Consider the following 25,163-nt stretch of genomic DNA (forward strand, 5'->3'; position numbering starts at 1 on the left):
AGTTCTGTTTAGGGATCTAGAATGTGGTCTTGCATTCATTTGTGCTTAGTAGGCTACTAATAAAAATGCGCATGCTAAAAATCAACTACTCGGTAGTGAATAGTGTTCCCTTATCTACAGCTCTACCTGCTTTTACTGTGCTTTGATAAGCCTTAGAGATTTCTTTAAAAAAATATTAAAACATCTTCATTATTCTCAGTGTTGGGGGTAACGCATTACAAGTAACGCAAGTTTCAAATTCACAAGTAACTTTTTTTTTTCCAATTTATTGATTGACATCTGACATCCTGTTGAGAGAAATATGTTACTGTAATTATAAAAAAAATATGAATATGCATTAGTTCACCTCACAAAAAAATAAATAGAGTATTCCTCAAAATCTACTCAGAATATGATGCAAACCTGCAATATTTAAATGTGAAACAACACAAATCTCTCTTATTTATTTAATCAGATTTTGTAAACCAATGTCTTTGATTCTGAGCTTGGATGATCCAGTTCAACCATAAGCACAAATTACACTAGACAACATTTGTTTCTTTTCTTTTTTTTTTTTATTGCTAAAGTGTGTGGAAATTCTTTCTTTTGCATTCTACTGTATGGATGTAAATCTACTTTCCCTTTAGCCTGAAGTGTATTAATTTCACTTTTGGTGTGAAAAGGCTTTTATATTTGCCAAAAACAGCCCTTTTAAGATTTAAAGATTTAAAAAGTAACGTAACACTTTACTTTCCAATAAAAGTAACGTAATTAGTTACTTTTTTATGGTGAGTCACTGTGATGCATTAATTTTAAAAGTAACTTTCTCCAACACTGATAATTCCACACTGACTGGTAGTACATTTTGGAGCTAGAATGTTAGCTTAGTCATTTCCTAAATAATCACAGACTTAGCAGTCTTTTATTAACCTTTTTAACCAGAATAAGTCTGTTCACAGGTGACTGTTTATGGCTTTCAATGAGGCTTTGACCACAAAAACCAGTCTTTCACTTATTTAGCCATTACTGAAAAACTGTCGATTTAATCACCTTCAACATTCAAGAGATGGTTGAACAGTGTTTTCGCACTGACTTTACCGTTTATTTGAGCAACACAGTTCTTCCAAAACAAAACGGTGTTCATGGGAAAAAAAAGAGAAAAAAAGACAACGTGCTAAAGCTGAAATATAGTTGCACTTTCTGTTTTATTTGCATGATGTTTTTATGTTACAGACATTTGGATTGAGCTGCTTCGGTCCATAGATATCATGCTGCCGTATGATCAGCCACTTCCAGTTTCATTCCCGGCAACATGGTCACTTATCATCAACCAACGGTAACAGGTTTGACACTGACCTTCCTGCGTCTGCGTTTATTTGTCATCTTCATATTAAACAAACAGCATGGATTGGTTAATGCATAAAGCTTTTAAAGCCATTTTCTGAGTGTATTGGTTTTAATTAAAAATATAGATCATGCATAGTTCATTCCGTCTGGATGTCTCTTGTAGGTAAAAAGAGTATGCATATACATAAGACAAATAGCAGAGATTTGACTATGGAATGAGTTAAAGTGTCTCACTGAAACCTTTCTGGTTCTTATTCTGAAACATATGAAACATAAGGGGAATAAGCGGTCCAATTCAAAGAATCAAACACAATCATGTTCTGCAGAGAGGCAATACTGCATCTAGTAAGGCCAGTCGTGACTTTAAATGACCAAAGCTGTCAATGACTACATCTATCACTCATACATACATCCTTTATCAATTATCATATAGAGTATTGCAAAGCTGAGTCTGACATGGGTTGGATCCAGCGAAGATATGCTTTAGTCATCTTGAAATTCACTGAAGATTTAATTTTGGTATTAATTTGTCCCTTTTGCAGATGGAATTGTAATTGTTTTGGTCCCCCTCCATAAACAACAAGCCCATTTACACACTGCAGTCCTGCCAAACTTAAACATGATTCTTTAACATCTGTTGGCATTTTTTTAAATTGTGGTTGTTATAAATTTACTGAACCAGAAGCCTTTCAACCAGCAAAATGGCTTGTGGGTAGGACATCAGTGTTTGATTGTCCACAGGGTTCCGTTTTACGCCCTCTTCATCCCTCTGCCCATTAGACACGCAAACACGGTCATCACCATCTTGGGTTTGACCTCCACTAGATCATCAGGCAGGGCATACACACGAGCGCCAATCTTCCTGGCCATGGACACAGCATACCTGCAAGACAGACAGAAATAACCTCACCGCACTGGGAAATATCACACAGACTCCATAACCAAAAACAAATGCTTCTTTCTTCAACAGTTCGATTTTGTGTGCGCTACAGACAGCTGTATTCTTCTGATTACACTCTCTCTCTCTCTCACACACACCTGTTTGTTTTTGTGAAAAGTGGGGACATTCCATTGGCGTAATGGTTTTTATACTGTAGAAACTGTATATTCTATTGCCCTTCACCAACCCTACCCCTAACCCTAACCCTAACCCTCACAGGAAACTTTGTGCATTTTTACTTTCTCAAAAAAACCTCATTCTGTATGAATTATAAGCGTTTTGAAAAATGGGGACATGGGTTATGTCCTCATAAGTCACACTCTCCTTGTAATACCTGTGTCATACCCATGTCATTATACAAAGTTGTGTCCTGATATGTCACAAAAACATGCCCACTAACACTCACTCGCTAACACTCACTCGCTAACGCTCACTCACTCGCCAACACACACACATACTCACTAACACTCACTCGCTAACTCACTCGCTAACACTCACACACACACACATACTTGCTAACACTCACTCGCTAACACTCGCTCGATAAAACTCACTCGCTAACACTCGCTTGCTAACACTCACTCGCTAACACTCACACACACATACTCGCTAACACTCACACACACATACTCGCTAACACTCACTCGCTAACACTCACTCGCTAACACTCACACATACTCGCTAACACACTCGCTAACACTCACTCACTCGCTAACACTCACTCACTCACTTGCTAACACTCATTCGCTAACACTCACTCGCTAATTCACTCGCTAACACACACACACACACTCGCTAACACTCACACACTCGCTAACACTCACACACACATACTCACTAACACTCATTCGCTAACACTCACTCGCTAATTCACTCGCTAACACTCACACACACACACTCACTAACTCTCACACACACATACACACTAACACTCACTCGCTAACACTCACAAACACACACATACTCGCTCACTCGCTAACACACACACATACTCGCTAACACTCACTCACTCACTCGCTAACACTCACTCGCTAACACTCACACACACATACTCACTAACACTCATTCGCTAACACTCACTCGCTAACACTCACACACACATACTCACTAACACTCACACACACATATTCGCTAACACTCACTCACTCACTTGCCAACACTCACTCGCTAACACACACACACATACTCACTAACACTCATTCGCTAACACTCACTCGCTAACACTCACACACACACTTACTCGCTAACACTCACACACACATACTCACATACTCGCTAACACTCACTTGCTAACACACACAAACATACTCGCTAACACTCACTCGCTAACACTCACACACACATACTCGCTAACACTCACTCGCTAACACTCACTCGCTAACACACACACATACTCACTAACACTCACTCGCTAATACTCATAACTCGCTAACACTCACTCGCTAACACTCACTCGCTCACTCACTCGCTAACACTCACACATACTCACTTGCGAACACGCACTCGCTAACACTCACACACACACACATACTCACTAACACTCACTCGCTAGATTATTTTATAAATTACTTGTCATGATCCTCAACCCCTAGTCCTAACTGACAGAATTGACTGCATGCATATATTTTGTGTTTCACACACACATCTAATGAGCGCTCGTACTTTGCGTTATCCAGTTTGTCTGTGTCGCTAAGGCTTCCTCTCTTCACGAGGTCGTAGTGGACGCAGCCGGGCTGGATGGCATCAATCAGGTCCAGCACCGCCAGACTGGAGCTGATCTCTTTGTCCTGCAGTCCAGAACATTACACTTACTTCTGATATCAGCTACATGAATACAGGGCTGCTGTATGAAGCATGCACAGATACGCTAGCAGATAAACGTAGGCTTGTGCACCTTGAAACTGGAGATTTTGGTTGATTTTCCTGCTCCCGCCAAAGTCTTGTTAACCCAGTTGACGATGATGTCATCGTTGACCTTCTGGCCGTCGCCCAGGCCCTCGAGTACATTCAGAGTGTATCTGGAGGAGAACACAGCACAATCAGTTCACTAGCACATAAACTATTCAAGCATTACATTTACATGCACGCTCTAAATTTATCATTCAAATTCTATGTATGTCTGTGTTTAATTTCATCTTATATGATGCATCTGTGTCAACTATGTGTCTGTTATTAGTTTGAGCTGCACCTCCTCATGAGCTGCCAGACGAGGGCGAGAGTGAGCGTTGGGTTCCCATCATTCAAGTCTTGCCCCCCGATGCCCACCAGCGAGAAATTGGCTTTGGTCTTCCCCAGTTCCACAGCGTAGTTACAGTTCTCCAGCTGAACACACACACACACACACTTTATCAAATCAGAAAACTAGCCGAGTGTTCTCTGTCTGTCACTCAATCTGCATGTGTTTGGAAAAAGGGTGATGACTGTAGAATGAATACCTTCTTCATGTTGGCCCCTAGTTTAGGATATGGAGGCTTGTTGACTTTGTTGTTCCAGTCGACAGGAACCTTGATCTTCTCATAAAGTTGCAGGATGACCAGAGCATCTTGAAGGTCACTGAAAAGACCGAAACACATTCGTTTCATTCACATAATGTTACACTTTTAGAGTGCATTTCATTCCTCTATAATCTTAATTTCGCTTTCCTGACACAAATTGAGCTGTGAAGGTAAGAGAGCGTGGGATTTACCCGTATAAGTGATTGACGTGAGGATTGACACCCAGAGAATTCATCCAGTTTCTGAAAGTCCTCTCCTCTCTGGTCTCTCCTGCAGAAACCGAGCGAAGCAGGGGTTAATCACAGGAATTACAAACTCATGTTAACACATTAGCTGATCTCAGTGCATTCACTGCCATTAACTAACACTGGTTACAGTACGATTATGAATCTTTGTTAACATGGGTTAAGAAAAACACAGCTGTTAATGTCAGCTCAAAACCTTTAACTAATAACAAATACAGATTTGATTGTTATTTTAACTAAGATTAATGAATGCTAAAGAAGTGTTTGTCATTGTTAGTTCATGTCAACTAAAATAATTGAACAAAATCTGTATTAATATACTCCTCGACAACAGATAATTGAAATCAAATGTGATGCTTTTTTGGTTTTGAGTTTGTTTAGTGAGAGTTGACATAGTTGATCAATTTAAACTCAATCTAAAAATTTTAGTTATAAATTATAATCAGAATTAATAATGTTATTGAGATTTTATAAATAATCGAAATATAGATACTGTTGACCTTATAATTTTTGTTATAATTATTTTTAATTCAAGACTCAAGCCAAAAAGTCACAAATACATCTCCAGACTAAATATATGCGTGAGATTATAGTATGCATCGTCTTAGTGGATAAAATCTGATTTTTTTTAAAGAAATTTGTTAAAAAAAGAATGCATAATTATCCTCAATGGAAAAGAAATGCTCCCTAAATTACAGAATGACTTGAATGCTAACTATAAACCCAGGGTTTGGTCTGACGGCTTGTTTTTTTGCGTTTCGTACCACAAGAGGGCGCAACCTTCACCAAAAGGGTGTAAACTGTTCAGGATGCAGGAAATGAGGCAACCAGGCCCTCCCTTCAAATCTCAGTCTGCCGACGCTCTTCACCAGTTTCCATTAAAAGTCAAATCCTGCATGTCTCTCCTGTGATGCCATCCGGTATATTTTTAGAAGTAAGTGTTTGGAAGAAATGCCACCCATTTTCATGAGTCATTACGTGGCACATGTATTTAGCAAATGCTCGAATGGCGAGATGTGACAGGAAAGAACAACAATCATGAGCAGAACACCCACCCTCCAGAAGTCCCCAGTTGATGTCCTGATTCTCGGGTTTGGTCAGCGCTGGGTACTTGTTGAAGAGATTGGCCACAAAGGCCAAGTTGAGTTTGGGGTTTCCAGACACGACGTCAGTAGACGTGACGAACTGTCTGCAGCCCAGCCTGTCTGCCTGCACCAGCATACACTCGGCTCTCTTCAGGTCATCTTTCTCCTGCAGAACACACACCAGCACACATACAATTCACTGCATTCAGCTGCTGACAGATTAACTCCTCGCCCCCCCTCTCTACTTCAATGGCTACCATTTGCTTAAGCCACAGATGCAAAACATTCGTCTTTCCTGTCCCGTGGGTCAGTGAGAAAATAAGAGACAAATTCAATCTAATGCAAACACTGAAGTACGTGAACATTACTTGAGCCAGATTCATTTGGCACCTGCATGAACTTCATCTTCAGTTAAATGTGTAATAGTGCAGAACTCCAATCAAAACCATGTCACGCCAAACTATAGCCAGTTACTCAAACCAAGCAACGGGAAGACAAGCACTGAGCAGCTGCTTTATATGCGGTAATACACTTTTTATTTGTATTTTTTGAACATGAAACATTTTGAAAGAATAGGTCAATTGAAAAAAAAGTATATATATATCTTTTTTTTCTTGTTTTTTTTTGCTTTATACAATTTGAAAGGATAGATTGATTGATTAAAACACACACACACATATATATTTATATATAAAATTATTCAGCAAAGGCTAATTAATCAAAAGTAACAGTAAAGAAATTCAAATAAATGCTGTTCTTGTAAACGTTCTATTAATCAAAGAATCCTCAGTGTTTTCAATCAGAATATTAGAGTGATTTCTGAAGGATAATTTATTATTTATATTCAAACAGAAAACAGGTCTTTTAAATTGTACAAATATTTCATAACATTTCTTTTTCTCTCTGTATTTTCCATAAAATAAATGCAGCCTGGGTGAGCAGAACAGACTTTATATTAATAAATCTTACCAACCCCAAACTTTTTTGACTGCACAAGTAGAGTTCACTAGTTTGTCACCGAACGCAAGACACGGGGTTCAAGCACTGAAAGGAAGCATTATTTGTGGTGTGACTGCACACACTGACACAACACGACGGCAGCAGACGGCTGAAACACGACTACAGCTCAATAACAGCTGCGTGTGGGGTTACACACACTCACACTACATCACCAGACCTCGGTTCAGACGCTGCTGGGAAATGGGCAATGTTGTTATTGTCCCAGACCAGTGAATGACTTGAATCATGGCGTTCTGGGGGTGGACTGAGGCATCCGCAGTGTTGTGACTGCCACGGGCCACAGACTGGAACACAGTGTGCAATAAACAGAGGCTTTTTGCTTCCGACTGCAATTCACTAGCGTTTGAGAAAACACATCCTGCTTAGAAACCACAGATTTTGATTTCAGCATTGATCAATCCCAGGTTTGCCTACACTTTCACCCTCTCAAGACCCCCAGAGACACACTTGTGTTTGAACTGCTGATGCTGGACAACTGCTCTCCAAACAGCTCCCGGTCAGAGCTTTCAGGAAGTCCCCAGAGTGTCTCCTCCTCAGACATCTGACTCACGATGAGCTGCTACAGTGTCTGAAGCTCTGATCTCCCTCCTCTACTGAGAGCAGCTCACGCATGCATTAGTACTGATCTTATGATCTTACTGAAGATGATTACATAGTGAATGATGTGCATTTTAAAAGTGTGTCATCTGAACTCACGCTGAAGCCTGACATGTCGATGTCAATACGATTTTCACCCTCCTTCTGACCCTTCGGTGCGATCTGGTTGAGCAGGTGGAAGTAAGCCCTCGAGTCCTGCAAGAGAAAACAATCTTTTAATGAACGTAGTGTAAAGCTGCCAGGATTGTATTTATGAGTATTAATGAAATGACTCATATTTAAGTTTTATTGTGAATATTGCTGGTGCAACTTAAGTTTCTTGTGTACAGTTGTTGAATAATAAATAATAAAAGCTTGCCAAAAACACTATGAGGCAACAGGCTTGTGCAACTACAGTTCAATAATGTGATACTGTCAATTATATTTAGATGAGGCACAGTACAGAGATATTTCTGAAAATATCACAATCATGCATGAATTCCTGAGAACATGAATGCGGTAGATGTGATCGAATAAAACCAAACAGCAACAAAAATGCATACTGTAACTGATCTAGCAGTACATTTGGAAAAGTACCTTTACACAGTTTGAAAAATCTGTTAACTGCAGCACAGAGGAAGATAGAGACAGATGTTAGTTAAATCATTCAGAAGAGATCAGATTCATGAACCAGGCACTTATCTTTCATTAGACACTAAATGACCCCTCGCATGGTTTACAAAGTTCATTACATGCCAGAGCATTTGTGAGTCAAACTAACTGCCCTTTCACCTTTCACAACAGAAAATAGAGTTAGCTGTTATGTAAATTCTAATTTGGATAAGTTCGGCAACATGTCTCTATTCATGTAAGGCTGAGAATTATTTCACCTAAAGGAAAGCTAAAGCAAATCTGTCATCTAACCATTAGTTCAAGAGATTTATGATATGCAAATCGTCTATGTAAAACTGTCCATTTTACATTCACACGCTTTATGCTATTAAAAAAAAAAAGTCTTAACAAGCAATGACTTTGCAGGCAGCATTTGTGCATGAAGGTAACAACCTCATTAAATGTTTTCGGACAGGTGTCTGAGGATGTGTAACAGTTTAATGAACTAAAACTAATTAGAGAGAGCTTGGGTGATAACTACGCAAATATTTAATTACTGCAATACTAATTTCTCACTAGAAATGACATCAAAAGTGGATAAAGTAAAAAAAAAAAATAATATATGACTATAATCTAAAAATACATAGTATGATTATCAAGGCCAAGTCAAGACATTTTAGTCTTTCATTTAAAGTGAACATGGCATTAACACACTGATATAAAGTAAAATATTTGAAATTCATTTTTTGAATTGAGTTATTGTGAAATACATCACATTGAGAAACTAGAATCTAGTTTCATGTTGTCTGTATAAAAGATGCCTGACAACTGCTTTCTTCTCTGTTGTCAGGAGTGAAATGTGTGATGCAAAAGAAACATTATGAACTTTAACATCCATTACATGACAATAATACATCTCTACAGACTGATAAGATGCTTAAATGAGCAGGAAGTCATTTTTATATAAACTATCGTGATAAAAGCCCTCATGTGAGAATGGTACTATGCATTTAAAACTTTACAACAGGATCTCACACCAACAGATTTAATATCTTACAACTAAATAAATATAAAAGATATGCTGGACTACTACCATAATTCTCATGCTCAATAACCTCATGAAAACATTAGTAGACACAGAGATCTGATACTCTATTAGCATGCAGACACAAAAGCAGATCGCAGTAAATAAACCCATTACGACTGACCTTAATATCATGGCTGAAGTTGTTGATCTTGCTCCAGCCGGCATTCTCCAGGTGAAAGTTAGCCCAGCGAAGCAACAGTTCCTCTGGAGACAGTTTCATCAGATCCTCGAGAGTCTCTCCATCCCTCAACAGTGCCGCCAGAGCTGAAAAAAGACCATGTTTATCAGCAAACCAGAATGTTGCGAAGCCACAGATTCTAGCTTTTGCAACAGTGTTACATATATGATTTTGCATTTGCCAAGCACTGATAATTTCACAGTTTCTGTTGAGCTTCAGAAAGTCAGTTCACTTAAATTCAAATTGTCCAGGCTCTTTCCATTACCTCAAAGGGCACCACAACTCAATTGTTACGTCAAATATCTCTGTCGGAGGTTCATCTAATGTTTTCTGTAGTGCCCATACTTTCCCACCACATTCAAGTAGGCAAAGGTAAACCCACTACTTTAAAAACTCTACACTAACAGAAAATTACAGACCAGCTTCAGTTTTTTTTGTTCATATGAACACTTTTATTTTTCAACCAGGTCTTCTTTCCTTTCACAGATCAAACAAACAACTGGAGTACCTCAGGGTTCGGTGCTGGTCCCTTTCCTTTCTTCATTTACTCAATATTGCTGGTACCTACCATCCAGAGACATGGATTTTCCTGCTACTGCTACACTAAGGACATGTAGATCTGCTAAGCATTTGCATGGATCTCAGCTTGGCCTGGATGAAGGAACACCCCCTAGCTATTCACTAATCACTTTTTAGCAAGGCCCATCAATAATAACATCATTTAAGACATCATTTTAGATTACTGCTATGTCCTTCTAGCTATTCTCCCTGCTCACACACACAAAGCTCTGCAAATGATCCTGAACACAGCCACATGTTTATGGGTTTTTAACCCAATGAGAATACAGAAGACAATGCATTTGTCTCAATTTTACTGGTTGATGGTTGTTGTCTGCAGTTCAAGGCACTGATGCTTATATACAGAACCATCACTGGATCTATAAATGCCAAGCCCAGGCAAATATTTTATTTGTTTATAATTTGTCATCCAAGTCCTGCTTTGTGACTAATCATTCCTGGCAGTCTGTCAGATGAAAACCAATTTTACACACTAATATAAATGTTTATTGATTGCTAGACAACTCTCTCTGTTAAGGTACAGGGCCGTTTGGATAGGCCTAAGCTCCCATAGGATGAATTTGGGAGAAAACAAACTGTTCAGTCCAGTAATGAGGTCAGATATAAGAGCAAGTCTGACACAACGGTCAATTCAGTCAGTTGGGTTATCGTTTAACTTCTTTAAATGAGAGCTTTATCTGTTTGTCTGGATTCCTGGATGTTGTCATCAGCCGTGACAATGCCAGCACTATTTGGACAATATGTGCAACCGTATTTGTGTGACACATACCCTCGTTTCTGCTCAGCTCGATGTCAGCAAACAGACCAATTTTGATGATCTGCCACAGCAGGCCCAAAACCAGATGAGGTTTGCCTTCTCGAAGGTCCAGAGCCCCAATGTTGACCACATGACAGCCAATGGCAGAGGCCGAGTTAAGAGCCAGGTTAAGATTCTCCTGCGAGACAGAAGCAATGATCTCTGTTAGCCTCAAATCTCTCTCTAACACACATGTGATTCGAACCCAAAGGATTAAAACCATGCAAGTGTTTCCAAGTCATATTTCAAAGAATAGTCTTAGAACAGAGAGGGAGCCAAAACCAAACCAAACCTGTATTGTGAATGGTGTTAGTTTCTTCTTGTTGATGGTTCTCTCATCGATAGTATCAGGTACTGACAGGTTGATCATTTTACTAAAAGGAAACAAAAGGCACATGCATTTAGGGCGGTTCTTAAAACAAAATCACAGATAAGATGTTAAAGAGAGAGTTTTACTTACCACAGCACAACACCATCACCTACAGCCTTGAAGAGATCATCTGTATTGGGATTCATGGGCAACACATGTTTACAGTCAGGGTCTTGTTCCAGCGCTGTGTTGATCCAGTTCACGAAAGCAAACCTCTCCTCCTCTGGACAAAGACACAGAAAACAAGATCGAATACCTTTAATATAGATATTCATATGGAAATCCATGCAAAGACCATATTTGGTTTTTTAGATTGGCCAGTGGGAAATGCAGTGCATATGTAATTCTATCAAAAGGAAGCAGTGGTAGGTTTGATCCACCGAAAGCGAGGTGTTTTTACCTGAGAAGGAGTGCTGTGTGCCTGCACTGGAGAGCTCAGACGTGCCACCGATGGCCAAGATCCCCTCCTTCCTGTTGATGGCCTTCCGGAAGCTCTTTGCGATGTCACTGCTCTTCAGCTCTTGAAAGATCTGTGCAGACACAAGGAACCATGATATTATTATAAAGTCATGCTGAAATTCTCAGATACATGAAAAGGTAACTTTTAGCTAACTATTAACTTAGCTTGCTTAGTCTGAAACTATGTTGCTTAATAAAACGAATAAATAAATAAAAATAAACTTTCAGACATTTGACTCACTACTGTATAATTAGCTACCACTACTGCACATGCCAACTAACTTAAACTAGAATATCAGTAGACTGTTAGGTTAGGATTAGTCGAACATGTTGACTTGCCGTTGCAAAGCTACTTATAGTCATTAGAAATCTTTTGGGAGCCATTAAAAAAGTATTAGCACATATTTAGCAGACAATGCTCTAATGATTGCTAGCTGTCATAGTAGCAAAGTTAATCTCTTAGAAGAATGTCAAAAGTGGACTATCAAAATATAGTTTAAGCTTTTATTATGTAAAATATGGCCTTTGACACCAATGCTATACTGTGAAAATAGTCACTGCACAGTGTCATTCTTAACAGCAACTTTTATCCTGGGACAACTGATCCACACATTAAGAACAACATAGGCATGACTATTTGAAATGATGGTCATGTGGTCAGTCATACACAGGGTATTTGAAACTGAACAGATGCAGATATTTTCTGACATGTGGCCAGTGTGTGTAATAAAGCATGTCTGTCTGTGCCAAGTGGAAGATCTAGTGAGCGGAGGCCACTAGCAGCTGTGAATAACCTCCTCGCAGCAGTGCAAACAAACACACGACTGTTCAACAGGACTCAGTGAAACCGTTTTAATATTATATATCAGCTAGTACTGACTGCACAAGCGTCTCACTGATCATAGACCAGAATCTATAGATATGGCTCGGGTTTAACGTATGGAACATTATGATTTGTTTTTTTATCTTTTTGAAAGAAGTCTCTTACGCTCACTAAGACTGAAAGCATTCTAACATGCTGATTTGCTGCTCAAGAAACATTTCTACTTACTGTCAATGTTAAAAACAGTTTTTGCTGCATCATATTTTTGTGGAAACTGTGATGCACTGCTATTCAAAAGCATGGTCAGACTTAAAATGCTACACAATATTTCTATTTCAAATAAATGCCATTCTTTTGAACTTTCTATTCGTCAGATAATCCTGAAATTAAAAATGTATCACAGTTTCAAGAAAATCATTAGGCAGAATATTAAAATCATAATCATAAATGTTCCCAACTTTTAACCAGTAGTGTTAGTTTTTGGACATTTTTGGCCTATTGTATCATCTGATCATCTAGAAAATCTGCAGCACAGCTCTACTCAACTAACCCACACAGTTTGAGGCATCATGACAACGTTTAATACTAATTATTTGTATTCCATCATTCTTTATATAACGCCAATGAATAAAAATGATGCAATGGTGAATAGCCATCTGGATTCAGCACTGAAACTCTAATCTGAATGTAAAGTGTATTGTCCATTAAAGCTGAAAGCTGCTGCTGATTAAGCAAATCAGGGATTAAAGCTGTAAATGGTGTCTTCTGAACAATATGTTGGGTTTCAAATTCAGGTTCAACTAAACAGCCTTACATAGCATTCTTACTAACTAATTCATTAATCATGCAGAAACATTTTTACTTTATCCATTCAACTGTTTTCTAAACGATGTAACTTGCATTCACCCATTGAAATCTCATGCACACACAGCACAACATCTCTACAGTGTATGTGATCGTCTCATTGTTTCATTTTCAAATGGTAAATCTATGGACAGAATAAAGCGTTAAATCATTGGGCTACATTTAATTATCTGAAGCATTACAAGGAAGGTTATTTTTGTGTTGTAGCAAGTCTTTAGCGTAGTTTGGATGTGTGTGTAAAACGGTTTGCAGACACTTACAGACACAAACTCATCGAAGCTGATCTTATTGTCCTTGTTTTTGTCCTCCTCTTCCATCAGTTTCTGGATGATCTCTCGGACTTTGTACCCCGGCAGGGGCAGATTGGCCTCTTTGAACAGGTCGTGGAGCTCATGGTCACAGATAAAGCCATTGCCGTTCAAATCTATGCAGAAAAATGAAAGTGAATGGTTTAGTGTCAACATCTTGCATCTTTCCGACAAGCAAAAAACATTTTGGTTGCAGTTGGGTTACGTTGTAGTTTAACAGCTTAAAAAAGTTCCTCAACTACAAAATAAAATTTTACGATTAAAAATGATCAGCGACAAACTCTGAGAAAATTATTTAAAACTGCATTTTACTGCTTATGTGCATGCAAAATGAAACATTTTGGAAATGTTAAAACATCTTTTGTGCGCGTTTTAAGCAGCTTAAAAACAACATTTTAATACAAACACATCTATACACAAATGAAACACTGCAAAAGCAATGAAAATGTTTATATTTATAGAATTTATGCGTAATAGTTCAGGCTAAACACATTTTACTGAGCTTCAACTTCAAGTAATGTATTCTGGTATTATCCACAAAACAGACACAGCACGGCCTTAGATCCTGGCCAGAACAACGTCTGTCGCCATTTGCCAAATATGTGGAAGTAGAGAGATTCAGGCCTGTTTTGCTAAAAGCTGTCTACAGTAGGTAGGCCACTGTATTTGAATCAGAGCTGTTGTGTTATAGGATCTCTCTAATAAATGCTATCTGCAATACTAAAACAGACGAAACAACATTAAAATAACCATCAGGAACTGTCAGCCACTGGGGTTTTTCTAGGTTGTGCATTATAACACTGGCAACAGTTCAGGCCTCCATTTTCTGCCCAGTCTGCTGGAGAAATCAGATAAATGGGAAAATGTAGTCTGAAGCACATTCCTTTCGAGGACCGTGAAAAACATCCAAATCCAAATTCCACAAACTGCATATACTCTAACTCTATACTCTTGAATGCATTGCTTATTGTAGATCTACTGACATACTATATTCATTTTCTACTGATGCAACACTCAAACTCAGGGACTCGCTGATATGGATGTTCCAGGCATTTCAAAACCACTTTGACAAAATCCACTTCTGAAGTACCATAAGAGCTCAAGTGAGGAATATATATAATAAACCTCTATGAGCATCAGCCATCATTAAACAGATAGCTGCTCACAGTCATTTTTATTTGTGAGTTTTGGTGGAATGGACTTTCAATAGAGGGACTGAAATCTCAGGTTTCATTAAAATATCTTCACTGATATTTTTAAGATCAATGGGAATGACGGGAAGTAAACGATGATATATTTTCATTTTTGGATGAACTAACACTTGGCTAACTTGGTAACTGACTTGGTAAAAGCACCAAATTTTGCAGCTGACAATCTCTTATATGGCAAAATATGTTCAAAATATGGCAAATACTGAATAAATAATTAAGTAGATTGATGTGCTACTCAAAGTGAATCTATAGCAACACAATATAGTGTGTAAATATACACTAAATACACTATAGTTGCAATAAACAGTTTCTGGTTTGGAGTCCATGAAGACAGTTCAAGCGCCAGGCAACAAGGGATGCCAAAATCTTGTCAAATGAAGGTCAAATGAAAAACCCAGATGTCTCTCTGAGCAACAACCTCGCAGACTGTTATGGGACAAGACTAACAAGCATTGAGGAAGACTGATAACAACATTACAAAACACAAGTCTAGAGTTTCCCAATCAATGCCGTTTTAAACCAGAATCTAAATGCCATTTGAAGAGCTTGCTAATCCAAATTTTTTGGCATTGCAGAGTGATGTAGCATTTTTTTTTTATCTATGGAAACAACAAAAAAAGAAATCAGTAGAAATCACAAGATAAGCGAAGGAAAAAAAGACACCTTCAAGGGTGGAACGCCAAGTAGTGATAAGAGTAGACAAAACTGGTCGGACAGGAAGAACACTCACCGACTTTCCCGAAGGCCTCCCGCAACTCTTCCAGCTCGTCTTTGGATATCTTTCCAGCCATCTCCCAAAGAACAACCTGAAACTCTCAGTTGAATAAAGTATGTCCTTCTGTGGAGAGAAGGACAAAAACATTGTCTGAACCTCCAAACTGTAGTAAATGAACATTGGCAACGGTCTTCTGAAAGAGAAACCTGGAAGAGGGAATGTAAGTTACATGATAAGTGATAAGTTAAGTTACATAAGACATGCAAATGACATATACACGTCTATCAAGCATGCAACAGAGTCGATTATATTTGGGCAAGATGCATGTTCCAGAGAGCGTGTCAAGGCAGGTCCTTTTGAATGCAACCATAACGCAAGTAACGCAGTGACGTGGTTGTTTCCCATGACAAAGATTGAAACACAACTACATCTATTTAAAGCCCTATTCATTGTGTTGCATATCCAGTTAATGCACAGTGAAAAATGTAAAAGAGAAGCTAAAATAGATCAACTAAAAGGAAGAGACCAATCCACAGCCAAAAGCCAAAGTCTGGATGTGTTTCTTTGGAAGATCAGTGTGTTATTTTATCACAGAGTTATGATAGATGCATAAAAATCTGAATACCAGATGTGTTCCGACCTGAACTGTCCAACAGTCAGCCTGCTTTTGTTTAATTGTCAAATTCAACTTAAGAACTAAGCTCTTAAAAAACAAAGGCTCCAAATAAGGTTTGTGCAACAGTGTCACAGAAGAGCAAGTTTTGGTTCCCCAAAGAACCTTTCAGTAACCAATTCTTAAAAGAAACGTTTTTTCTTACTGTGAATCATATTTTAAACACTTTTGGAAAGATTCTACGAATGTTAAATGTTTTTTTGTGGAACCATATTTTTAACAGTATAGCATAAACCTTATTACCCAAACACACAATAAACAGTAATACACTATACGCTAAAACAAAGTAAATATTTATCCAGGATATCACAATTAATAATGCAGTCCATTTAACTGCAATATTATGGCACTGGCATAAATTGTCAGTGAGAGGCAGTGAACATAACGGTAACATACCGTTTGAATCAAGGACACAACAAAATGAAAATTGTTGAGCAGAGTCCAGCCATAGCAACTGAAAAGAGAACAGATGCAGTGTACAAACTGGCCAGAGATCTGCACTTACATGCAGCAATGCAGCACTAGAAGCTGCCCATGATGCATCTTCCTGTACCTTACAAGTCATCTTGATGAATCAGGACACACCCGTGGTGCATTTCAACATCTCTATTCCCATAGCTGTCACTCCAGCTTGTGTTTTTCCAACTCTTTGTTATGTCATTAGTGGTGCAAACCGTCCTACCACGCCCCAGTGGGACAGCATTAAGTTATAGACTTCTACAAATGTATAAAAATAAGGCGATTCCAAAGTTACATAACAGCTTAACTGCTCATTATGTAAATAACCCTTAAAGAGAGCACCTTAAAGATAGGTTGTTGGCTGATTACGTCTGAAGGTCTACATCTGATGTCATCCTTCAACTATTCAGCAGGCCAACACGGATACTTTGCTGGAATTTTTTTGAAAAAGAAAAAAAACAAACGGGCCAATTCTCCACCCTTGTGGCATCTCTTTCCCTGAGACAGCACTGTGCTTTACATACCATCAAGCAATCATCAGTTCGAATCTTCCACAATTCAATTGCTTCAAGTATAGATGCATTTTAATTTGACTAAGACTTGTTTACTTCCTAAATGGGTGTAGAGTTGTGTGAACTGATCGGACTGAGCCTTTTACAAATCTAAGCAACCAGAGAATCCGGTCTAGTCACAAGTTTTCAGTGTCTCGAAGGACTGCCAGCACTGCATGAATGATTTAACAAAGTCAAAAGCATTATGCAGTTACAAAGCAAAATAAAACAGCCACCAAACTGCTTTCTCTGGGTTCAGATTCAAAAACATAAAACTGAACATGTGCTCTAACACACAAAATAGATTTACTAGTCTGACAAGATGCAAAAAAACACTTTAAAATCTCACTTAAAACTACTGCTCCCAGTTTACCCCCGAGCTGAGTCCTTCACTCCAAACTGCAAACAGATGCAACAAATCTGAACAAGAGAGAGCTTTAACAGATGCTGTGCAGTTAGCAGAGAGACAGAAACAGGCTTTCCCCAGTGTATAACGTTAATGAGAGAATAGGGGATACAGAGGCAGAAGAGAAGAAGCAAAAAAAGAGAAGTATAAAGACAAACCGTCCCGACGTGAGCTGAGAATGGAGCTGTAGGCACCAGCGGTCGCAGCAGTAGAGGCAGTACTCACTCCACACCCTTCAAGGCTAATCTGAAACACCAGCATTCCTGCCTGCCTCACAAAGACCTACGGCAGCAAGTCATAACACTTCCTGACGGCTATGGGAGTAGCGGTCGGCGTGTGAGGGAGGAGGGATAGGCAGGCAGAGACCGAGAAGGAGAGGGGGAGGGGAAAGAGTGCATGCTTTTCTTTTTTACTAATGCATCCATCCCAGATGTACTCAATAACGCAGTGGAGTTGCATGAGAGAAAAGTTAAATGCATCTCTTAAATCCACAGACTGTTACTTGTCTGAAAACATCCTGCTCCTTTAAAAAGTCGCTACTGGAGAGAGAAAAAAAAACAGTGGACAGACATATGCTGAATCACTCAAAACTCCACTGAATCACTTGAAAACCCATGCTGAACATGTGAGATCTTTACATGTTCAAGCAAAAAGAAAGTTTAAAAAAAAAACAGAGTGTGCTTTTATACAGTTACAAAAATTAATCGTGTGATCGCAAAAACTGCTGCCATTAAGCTTCGAAAAGAAATAAAACATTTTGTAATATCCGCCCAAATCTTTCAATGTTAAACTAATTTCAAGGGCGTTCGAGTCTCTATGTAACAAAGACTCTTTCATTTGCTAAAGAAACGAGCCGCATGAGAAATAACAGATCATTCCCAGAGACAGACCTTAAATGAGGGCATGATGACCTCAAAACACACCCTTACTGCTTCAATTCAGCATTAAATTCATCAAATTTGGCATCTGCATCGTAATCTTATTTCTCAACCTCAAGCTCAAGTTGTTGGCAAACTGCAAATGTGTTGCAAATGGCGTACTGCTATGCATTTACTAGGGCCAAAGTTAAAATATTCCGTCTTCATGTATTTTGTCCACTAGATTTTTTTTTTTTTTTTTGCCAATTTCTCATAATCTTAAGTCTTAATGAACAGCAATTGCACAACTTTCGTGATTTGGTGTATGGGAGTTTGCATGACAACACAAATATAAGTATGACTCATCTAGTATGACCAATCACATGTCGATCTCAATGTTGATGGGGCAGAAATGTGACCACACCCCAGTGAACAACAGTGTGAACTATGTTGTGTTTCACATGCAATGAGGTTAGGTCATTTACATATAGAGATCTATACAACATAGACTCGTGTGAAAAACATGCCACAACACTCCAAAAACTTACCAACATTCATACATTCAATTCACTGCAGTTTCCAGCAGAAATGAACACTCGTGGCAGTAAAACACAGTAAAACAACTTTTATTCCTTTTCACAAATTATGATTACAGGAGCAGATTATCAATTAATCAAAACTTACCTTATTACTTTTACAAAAGTGCAACGTCATACATTTTTACTTTTTCTTTACATAACTCGCTCCATATGCATGGATTTTCTGAAGTAAACTTGCTTGGTAGCCCACCTGGTATAGAGCGGAGGTCCACACAACACAAGTCACGGTAAAAGAGCTCAAACTCTTGTAGAAGCCAGCTAAGATGGCATCATTGTTTCAAGTATTTTTATGTCACTTTTGCTTTTGAACAAATCACTCATCAGTTTGGTTTATGGTCGGGTTTAGTGTAAGTGGCAGGTAAATAGTATTAACATTTTATCACAACTCACTTACAACATTCATCGTAATAAAATATGTTTGCAATGCCATTTTGTAACACTGGCTGCACACAAATCCTGGACAAACATTATAAAAAAATACAAGGTTCACATTGCATACATTACAAACATTTCTAGACACATCTGAAAGGCTCCTTTCATTAGATCTAAATGTGCTACCAACAGACCACAGAGGAATTCTGTGAGATCTTGACATTCCTGAAGATCAGGTTACAGCAGAACACAACACAGCACATCACCTGTTATACAAGTCGGATCTTGAAGATCAGGAACGTTGAGTTTTTGGGAGGCAGTAAATCCACTCCTATGTGAACCAATGGAGATCACAGATAGGGTGACTCTTCAAACTCCACCATTGCAAAACGACTAATCAGAGATCTCTGTTGTTCATAAGATAACTAAAACCTGGCTTCCTGCTGCCTGAGGAAAACTCATGTGGGGTGTGAAGGAGCAGAACCAAGCCTACTTCGACAGGTGTTCACTTACAGATCCTTTTGTGAACTCAAGCTGAACTGCACACGGGACATTTACCGAGGCGAGAGAGATATGATTTTATATTCTGTGTGTAAACTGAGGAATAACAGCCTGGCTGGCTGAATAGAGACAAGGCTCGACTGTAAAGAACACATCCAGGTCATATTTCAACCCAAAAGAAAGAAAGAAAAGCTGCAAAGCATTTATTAAAGTAAATTTGGTAAGCATAAAACAATCATACTTACCTTAATAGTATTAAAGGATTTATTCAATATTATAAAATTTGTATCTAATTGAATGTATTTATTAATATTTACATCTACTCCCTACACAATGGGTGAACTTTGTTTGACTTATGCAGATTTAAATTAACACTGTATAATAGTATTTTCAAAAAAAAATACTGTAATGATTATAGAAAACATAGAATAAAAAAATAAAACAAAAGTGAGAATAAAAAATAAGAATCATCGGAGAATAATGAGAAGTACTAATTATGACGAATAAAAAATGTCAATGCATTACAGTAAAAATAATTCAACTTACGAGGGAAATGTTTACAATTTGTTACATTTTTACGTAAATATGACCTGGACTTTTTCCATAAAGCAGCGATATATAAGCAACTTAAACTTAAACAGGAAGTTTTCTTGAATGCAGTAAAAGTGGAAGAACCTGAATGGCACAGTAAATCTGACACCACAAGCAAACACGTTCACTCCTAACGGCTCTTGCGATCTTTCAACCAGACCCATTCAGAACATCAGCCTTTAAGTGATGAAATGGAGCAACAGAGGGATGGGAAGTTTACCGGTTCTGAACTTTAGGAAGAACATTGATAACCTAGGGATATCTGCAGTGTATTTATGGCAGAGTCGGACAGTAAATTAGAGGAAGGAATAACTGTGGATTGTTGATAAGACCCCTTCCCACCATTCAGTCTAAAAAGAACTTAAACAATGAAGAAAGGAACATGAGGTCCAGCCAAGACAAGAGCAGCGATATTCTCAAGGCCCAGACTCACAGAAGTGGCCGTGTGTTGGAGGTGAATGCAGGTTTGTGCAGTCAGACCAGGAGAAGTGTTTAGTCTACAGCCTCCACTGGTTTATCATAGATCATAAAGCATGAATAAACCACAGAAGTACTGCGAAACCACACAAAAAGAGTTTGTTGTCATGCCGTTTCCAACCGTCTTCTACGGAACAAGGGAGATGTTTGGCAGAATGTTTACGCTGCTCCTTTCCATCCAATGAAAGTGAATGGAGAACACATCTTTCAGATTAAAAAAAACAAACATAAAAAGCAGCATAAAAGTGATCTTTCTCAATTGAAGTCTAGCTGTACGTAAACAGCAGAATCTGCTAAAAGTATTCAATCAAGGTTTACTTTAAAACATCTCACTCTAACTCAACAGACTCCTGAAAGAAAACCCAAATGACTCAGGCAAAGTCTTCACTTCACACCGTGTTTTATTTGCTTCCTACAGCCAGCTGCACAAACACAGTCATTCTGATACTGAGGGCCGAGCAGGAGATTACAGTTAAACTAAGTTTGTCTCCAGTTCTCATTTCAGACTAAACTTTCAGACCGTGCAACATTCTTCAAGCTGTTTGTTTTTTAAGCCATTTTGTTTCTGCTTGAACTACCAGAATTTGCATTGTACCTTGAAAGTGTACTGATAACACCATAATAATACAGCTGGCGCAATAAGACGTCCGTCTATCAAACAAGGCCAACAGACGAGCACAAGCTCACACACACACACACACACACACCACACAGACACACACACACACACCACACAGACAAAACACCATCATAACACATGACACTAATATGATGATAAACATTTACCTATTCACAGAAAATGTAACACAAAACAGCCTAATTTACATCACTTATAACATACACTTTACCGTATTTTACAGTAAAATTACATACAGTAATGAGATGTTAAAGCAATTTTCATGGTGTATATAAGGTAACTTACAGTAAACCAATTAAATCAAACCAACAGGTTTTTACTTTAGCATTTTTTCAAGTTTAATTATATTCGACATATATATTCTATTTTCCAAGTGTAACAAAGGTCTTTTTCACTGTAAAAATAAATAAAAAAATAAAAAAATAGCACTTTTCTGCCAGTACTAATAAGGCTGCACAATTAAACAAATTTCTAATCGCAATTGCTGTTATGGATTCCACAATTACGTAATCGTTACGTAACGCTTACGCTTTTTTTTTCTACATGTTATCTTAAGGGTTTTTCCCATCATTTTGGTAAAACATTATAATACCATTCATATTTGTACTTTTTTTTATAATTTAAAGAAGAAACCAATCCAATGTATAGTTGACAACTGAGTCTTAATACTATGGAAAAGCACTAAAAGTTTTTCAGTTAGAGTGTTTTCAGCTTATTTTCATATAAAAATATGGCATGCAGTAGCATTAAACAATTGTATAAACGTCAATGTAAATTGTGATAATCGTAAATAATAATCGCATTAACAATTTCAAGGGAATAATCGACAATTATGATTTTTGTGATAATCGTGCAGACCCATAATCACTTTAACCCTAAAACATAACATAACGCAATGCGTAATTACAAAAATACACCCGTGAAAAAGCAATAAAGAACTTATTTATATTAACGCAGCACATTGAGGCCTTGTTTTTACAGTGCTGTTGCATGTCTTGGCCAAAAGTTCGGAGGCAGAACTGGGGTGGAACCATCTAGACATCCCAAAAAAAGTCAAAAGACAGAGCCCAACAGCCGAAAATGAGTTTTTTCACCATAATTCAAAACTATTTAGTTATAGGAGCAGTAGAAGAGACAGTGAGACACAACAGGCCTGTGGAATATTAGTCAGGGAATCAGCTTTGAGCCACTGCGGTCTCTAGCGTCAGGAGAAACTACATATAAAAGCCTCCACATCTGTGGTGGGGTCAATACAGCACAAACTATTTCCTGTAACTATCCTGAGAGTTGCCATTATGTAGACGATAATCGCTCAAAATAATCAAGTTTCATCCAGTGTAATTTAGCCAAATGCTTGGAGGTCATGAGCAAACCGCCTCCCACAGACATTGTCGAGGCATTTTGTCCTGACATCACTTTAACCTCAGCCTTGACAATGGCATCCAAACCACACGCTCGTCCACGATGAAAGGCCGGGAACTGCTCTGACCGATAACACGATCTTGAACGCAGGCTGCAAGTAACACTTACAGCTAAAGAATGAAGGCCTTGGAGAATGTGAGAGGAGGAATCGGACCACAGCATGAACGGCATTTCAAGGACAGAGCCAGACATCGCTGACTTCCTTATGATCAGGAATGCAGACAGATTCACCTTCCTGAAATGATCTTTTGGAAAAGCAATGTAAGACATCATTTCTCTAGCCCAGAAATGGAGGTGGGGAATGAACTCAGTTTAAGGAATCACATCAAGGGCTTTGCACCACTACAACTCACACTACACTGGCTAAACATGCAATACTGTTCACTTCCAGTGCACATCACATCTGTGTTTACTTCACACGGACTGGAGGTGCGTATTAACATAGTCATTAATTTTACAAATTCAACTCCTGTGATGGTGCATTTGAGCCATGCAGGAAAGATCAAATGCATGAGTTGATAACAAATGAACGCTGCCACAAAGTCATAATTACAAGTCGAAAACTCTGGACCCAAGTTTCTGAGTCTGAAATTTTGGATTTGACTGCAATTTGGTGAAATGAATTGAATTTGTGTTGCTGTTGCATGTGCAAAAAAACAACGAAAGAGAAAGAAAAACACTCCTGATGTGAATCTTGCTATATTTATTTTGAGAAAAAGCCACAATGCAACCTTTCTCCTTCCAAAAATCCCAAAAATGACTTCCCATTTGGTAAACAGGAACCACCTAGAATGACCTGAATGCAGCATAACATGCATAATCAGTATGGATGCTCAATGCATAGTGCCTACAGAATTCATATTTTCTGCACAAAAAACAAACAAACATGCAGTGCATACTAGAAATGTGCATGGAATACATTAACCCATAATGCAATGCATTATGATAGCTAAAATAAACTACAGTTTGAACATCTATTCATTTTTCAACTGGACTGCCAAAATTGTGAAAGTTTTAAACAAAATGCACATGTATAGACCTACTGCTCACTGAGATGCCAACAGCAATTAAAGATGAACATTCACATTTTCCTTCAAAATTGCAGTGGTTCAATCAAATAAGTCATTAAATAAATATAAAGACTGTATTTGATATCAGAGATTACATGCATTGTGCACACTGTACTACATACTAACTTAGGAGTAGTATGCGAATAAGGATACACACTTTCAAGGTTTCTCAGACTGTTAATGATACTTTCGTGTAGCAAAATGCTGCTAAAACAGGTAAGTTACAAGTTTGAGCTGTGATGCGATAATTGATCGCGAGTGGAGCTGTCAGTAAAAGCAAAGAAACACGTCACTCCATTCATCACAGCACATCCATATTCATAATTATAATCAATCAGACATGCTTCCGACAGCAAATCAACACTCATACCACATGACCAGCCGTATCTATTAAATCTAAACAAATAGATAAAACGAACACTAACTGCTCGTTCAGAAAGAAAGAAAACAAAGCTGTTTTCTAGCAGGATATCGAAGTGTAACGCTTCCCAAAGAAGCGGCTTCCAATCACGCGCGCGAATAAATGCTCTAGACACATGAAAATAAATGATAACCGAGCGCCTCGATGTTTGTAGAAAGAAAAACAACACAGTCGGAAGAACCAAAAGTCTTCTAAGGAGTTTAATAAGGCCAGTAACTTACTGTGTGTGTGTTGCCGTGCTGGCGTTTCACCCTCGCGCAGAAACACTGAACCGAGCACGAGCACTGGCCGTGTCTCAACACACAGCCTGCTGCCTACCGAGACAGACACCTAACGACACACACTTTACAGCAGTCTCAGACAGAGTCTCAGACATACTGAACCTTCAATACGAAGCACGACAGGCCGGTAGGACCGATTCGTTGTTGGGCTTTATTA

General features: G+C 38.4%; 1 protein-coding gene across 2 annotated transcripts; it reads right to left on the bottom strand.

Moving 5' to 3' along the window:
• Window positions 1-1,165: 1,165 nt before the first annotated feature.
• LOC128026873 (plastin-3) lies at window positions 1,166-25,163 on the bottom strand. 2 transcript variants are annotated; one of them, XM_052614127.1, is made up of 16 exons: window positions 24,947-25,163; window positions 15,705-15,812; window positions 13,716-13,879; window positions 11,710-11,839; window positions 11,400-11,532; window positions 11,232-11,313; window positions 10,913-11,078; window positions 9,508-9,650; window positions 7,808-7,903; window positions 6,062-6,257; window positions 4,953-5,031; window positions 4,702-4,819; window positions 4,455-4,588; window positions 4,161-4,284; window positions 3,929-4,053; window positions 1,166-2,209 (listed from the first exon to the last, which is right to left on the bottom strand). In XM_052614127.1, the coding sequence occupies exons 2-16, from the start codon at window positions 15,763-15,765 to the stop codon at window positions 2,077-2,079; spliced, it is 1,884 nt and encodes a 627-aa protein (XP_052470087.1). In that variant the 5' UTR covers window positions 15,766-15,812; window positions 24,947-25,163; the 3' UTR covers window positions 1,166-2,076. The 2 variants fall into 2 exon arrangements, with proteins under 2 accessions (XP_052470087.1, XP_052470086.1); XM_052614126.1 differs by lacking the exon at window positions 24,947-25,163 and adding an exon at window positions 17,937-18,111.

The sequence above is a fragment of the Carassius gibelio genome, chromosome A14 (genome assembly GCF_023724105.1).
Source record: "Carassius gibelio isolate Cgi1373 ecotype wild population from Czech Republic chromosome A14, carGib1.2-hapl.c, whole genome shotgun sequence".
Classification (NCBI taxonomy): Eukaryota; Metazoa; Chordata; class Actinopteri; order Cypriniformes; family Cyprinidae; genus Carassius; species Carassius gibelio.

Coding starts and splice junctions, on each gene's coding strand:
- LOC128026873 (XM_052614127.1), bottom strand. CDS start 15,765: ATGGCTGGAAAGATATCCAAAGACGAGCTGGAAGAGTTGCGGGAGGCC. Junction 13,880..15,704: donor GGAGGCCTTCGGGAAAGTCG/GTGAGTGTTCTT, acceptor TTTTCTGCATAG/ATTTGAACGGCAATGGCTTT. Junction 7,904..9,507: donor ACTTCAGCCATGATATTAAG/GTCAGTCGTAAT, acceptor TTTCTCTTGCAG/GACTCGAGGGCTTACTTCCA.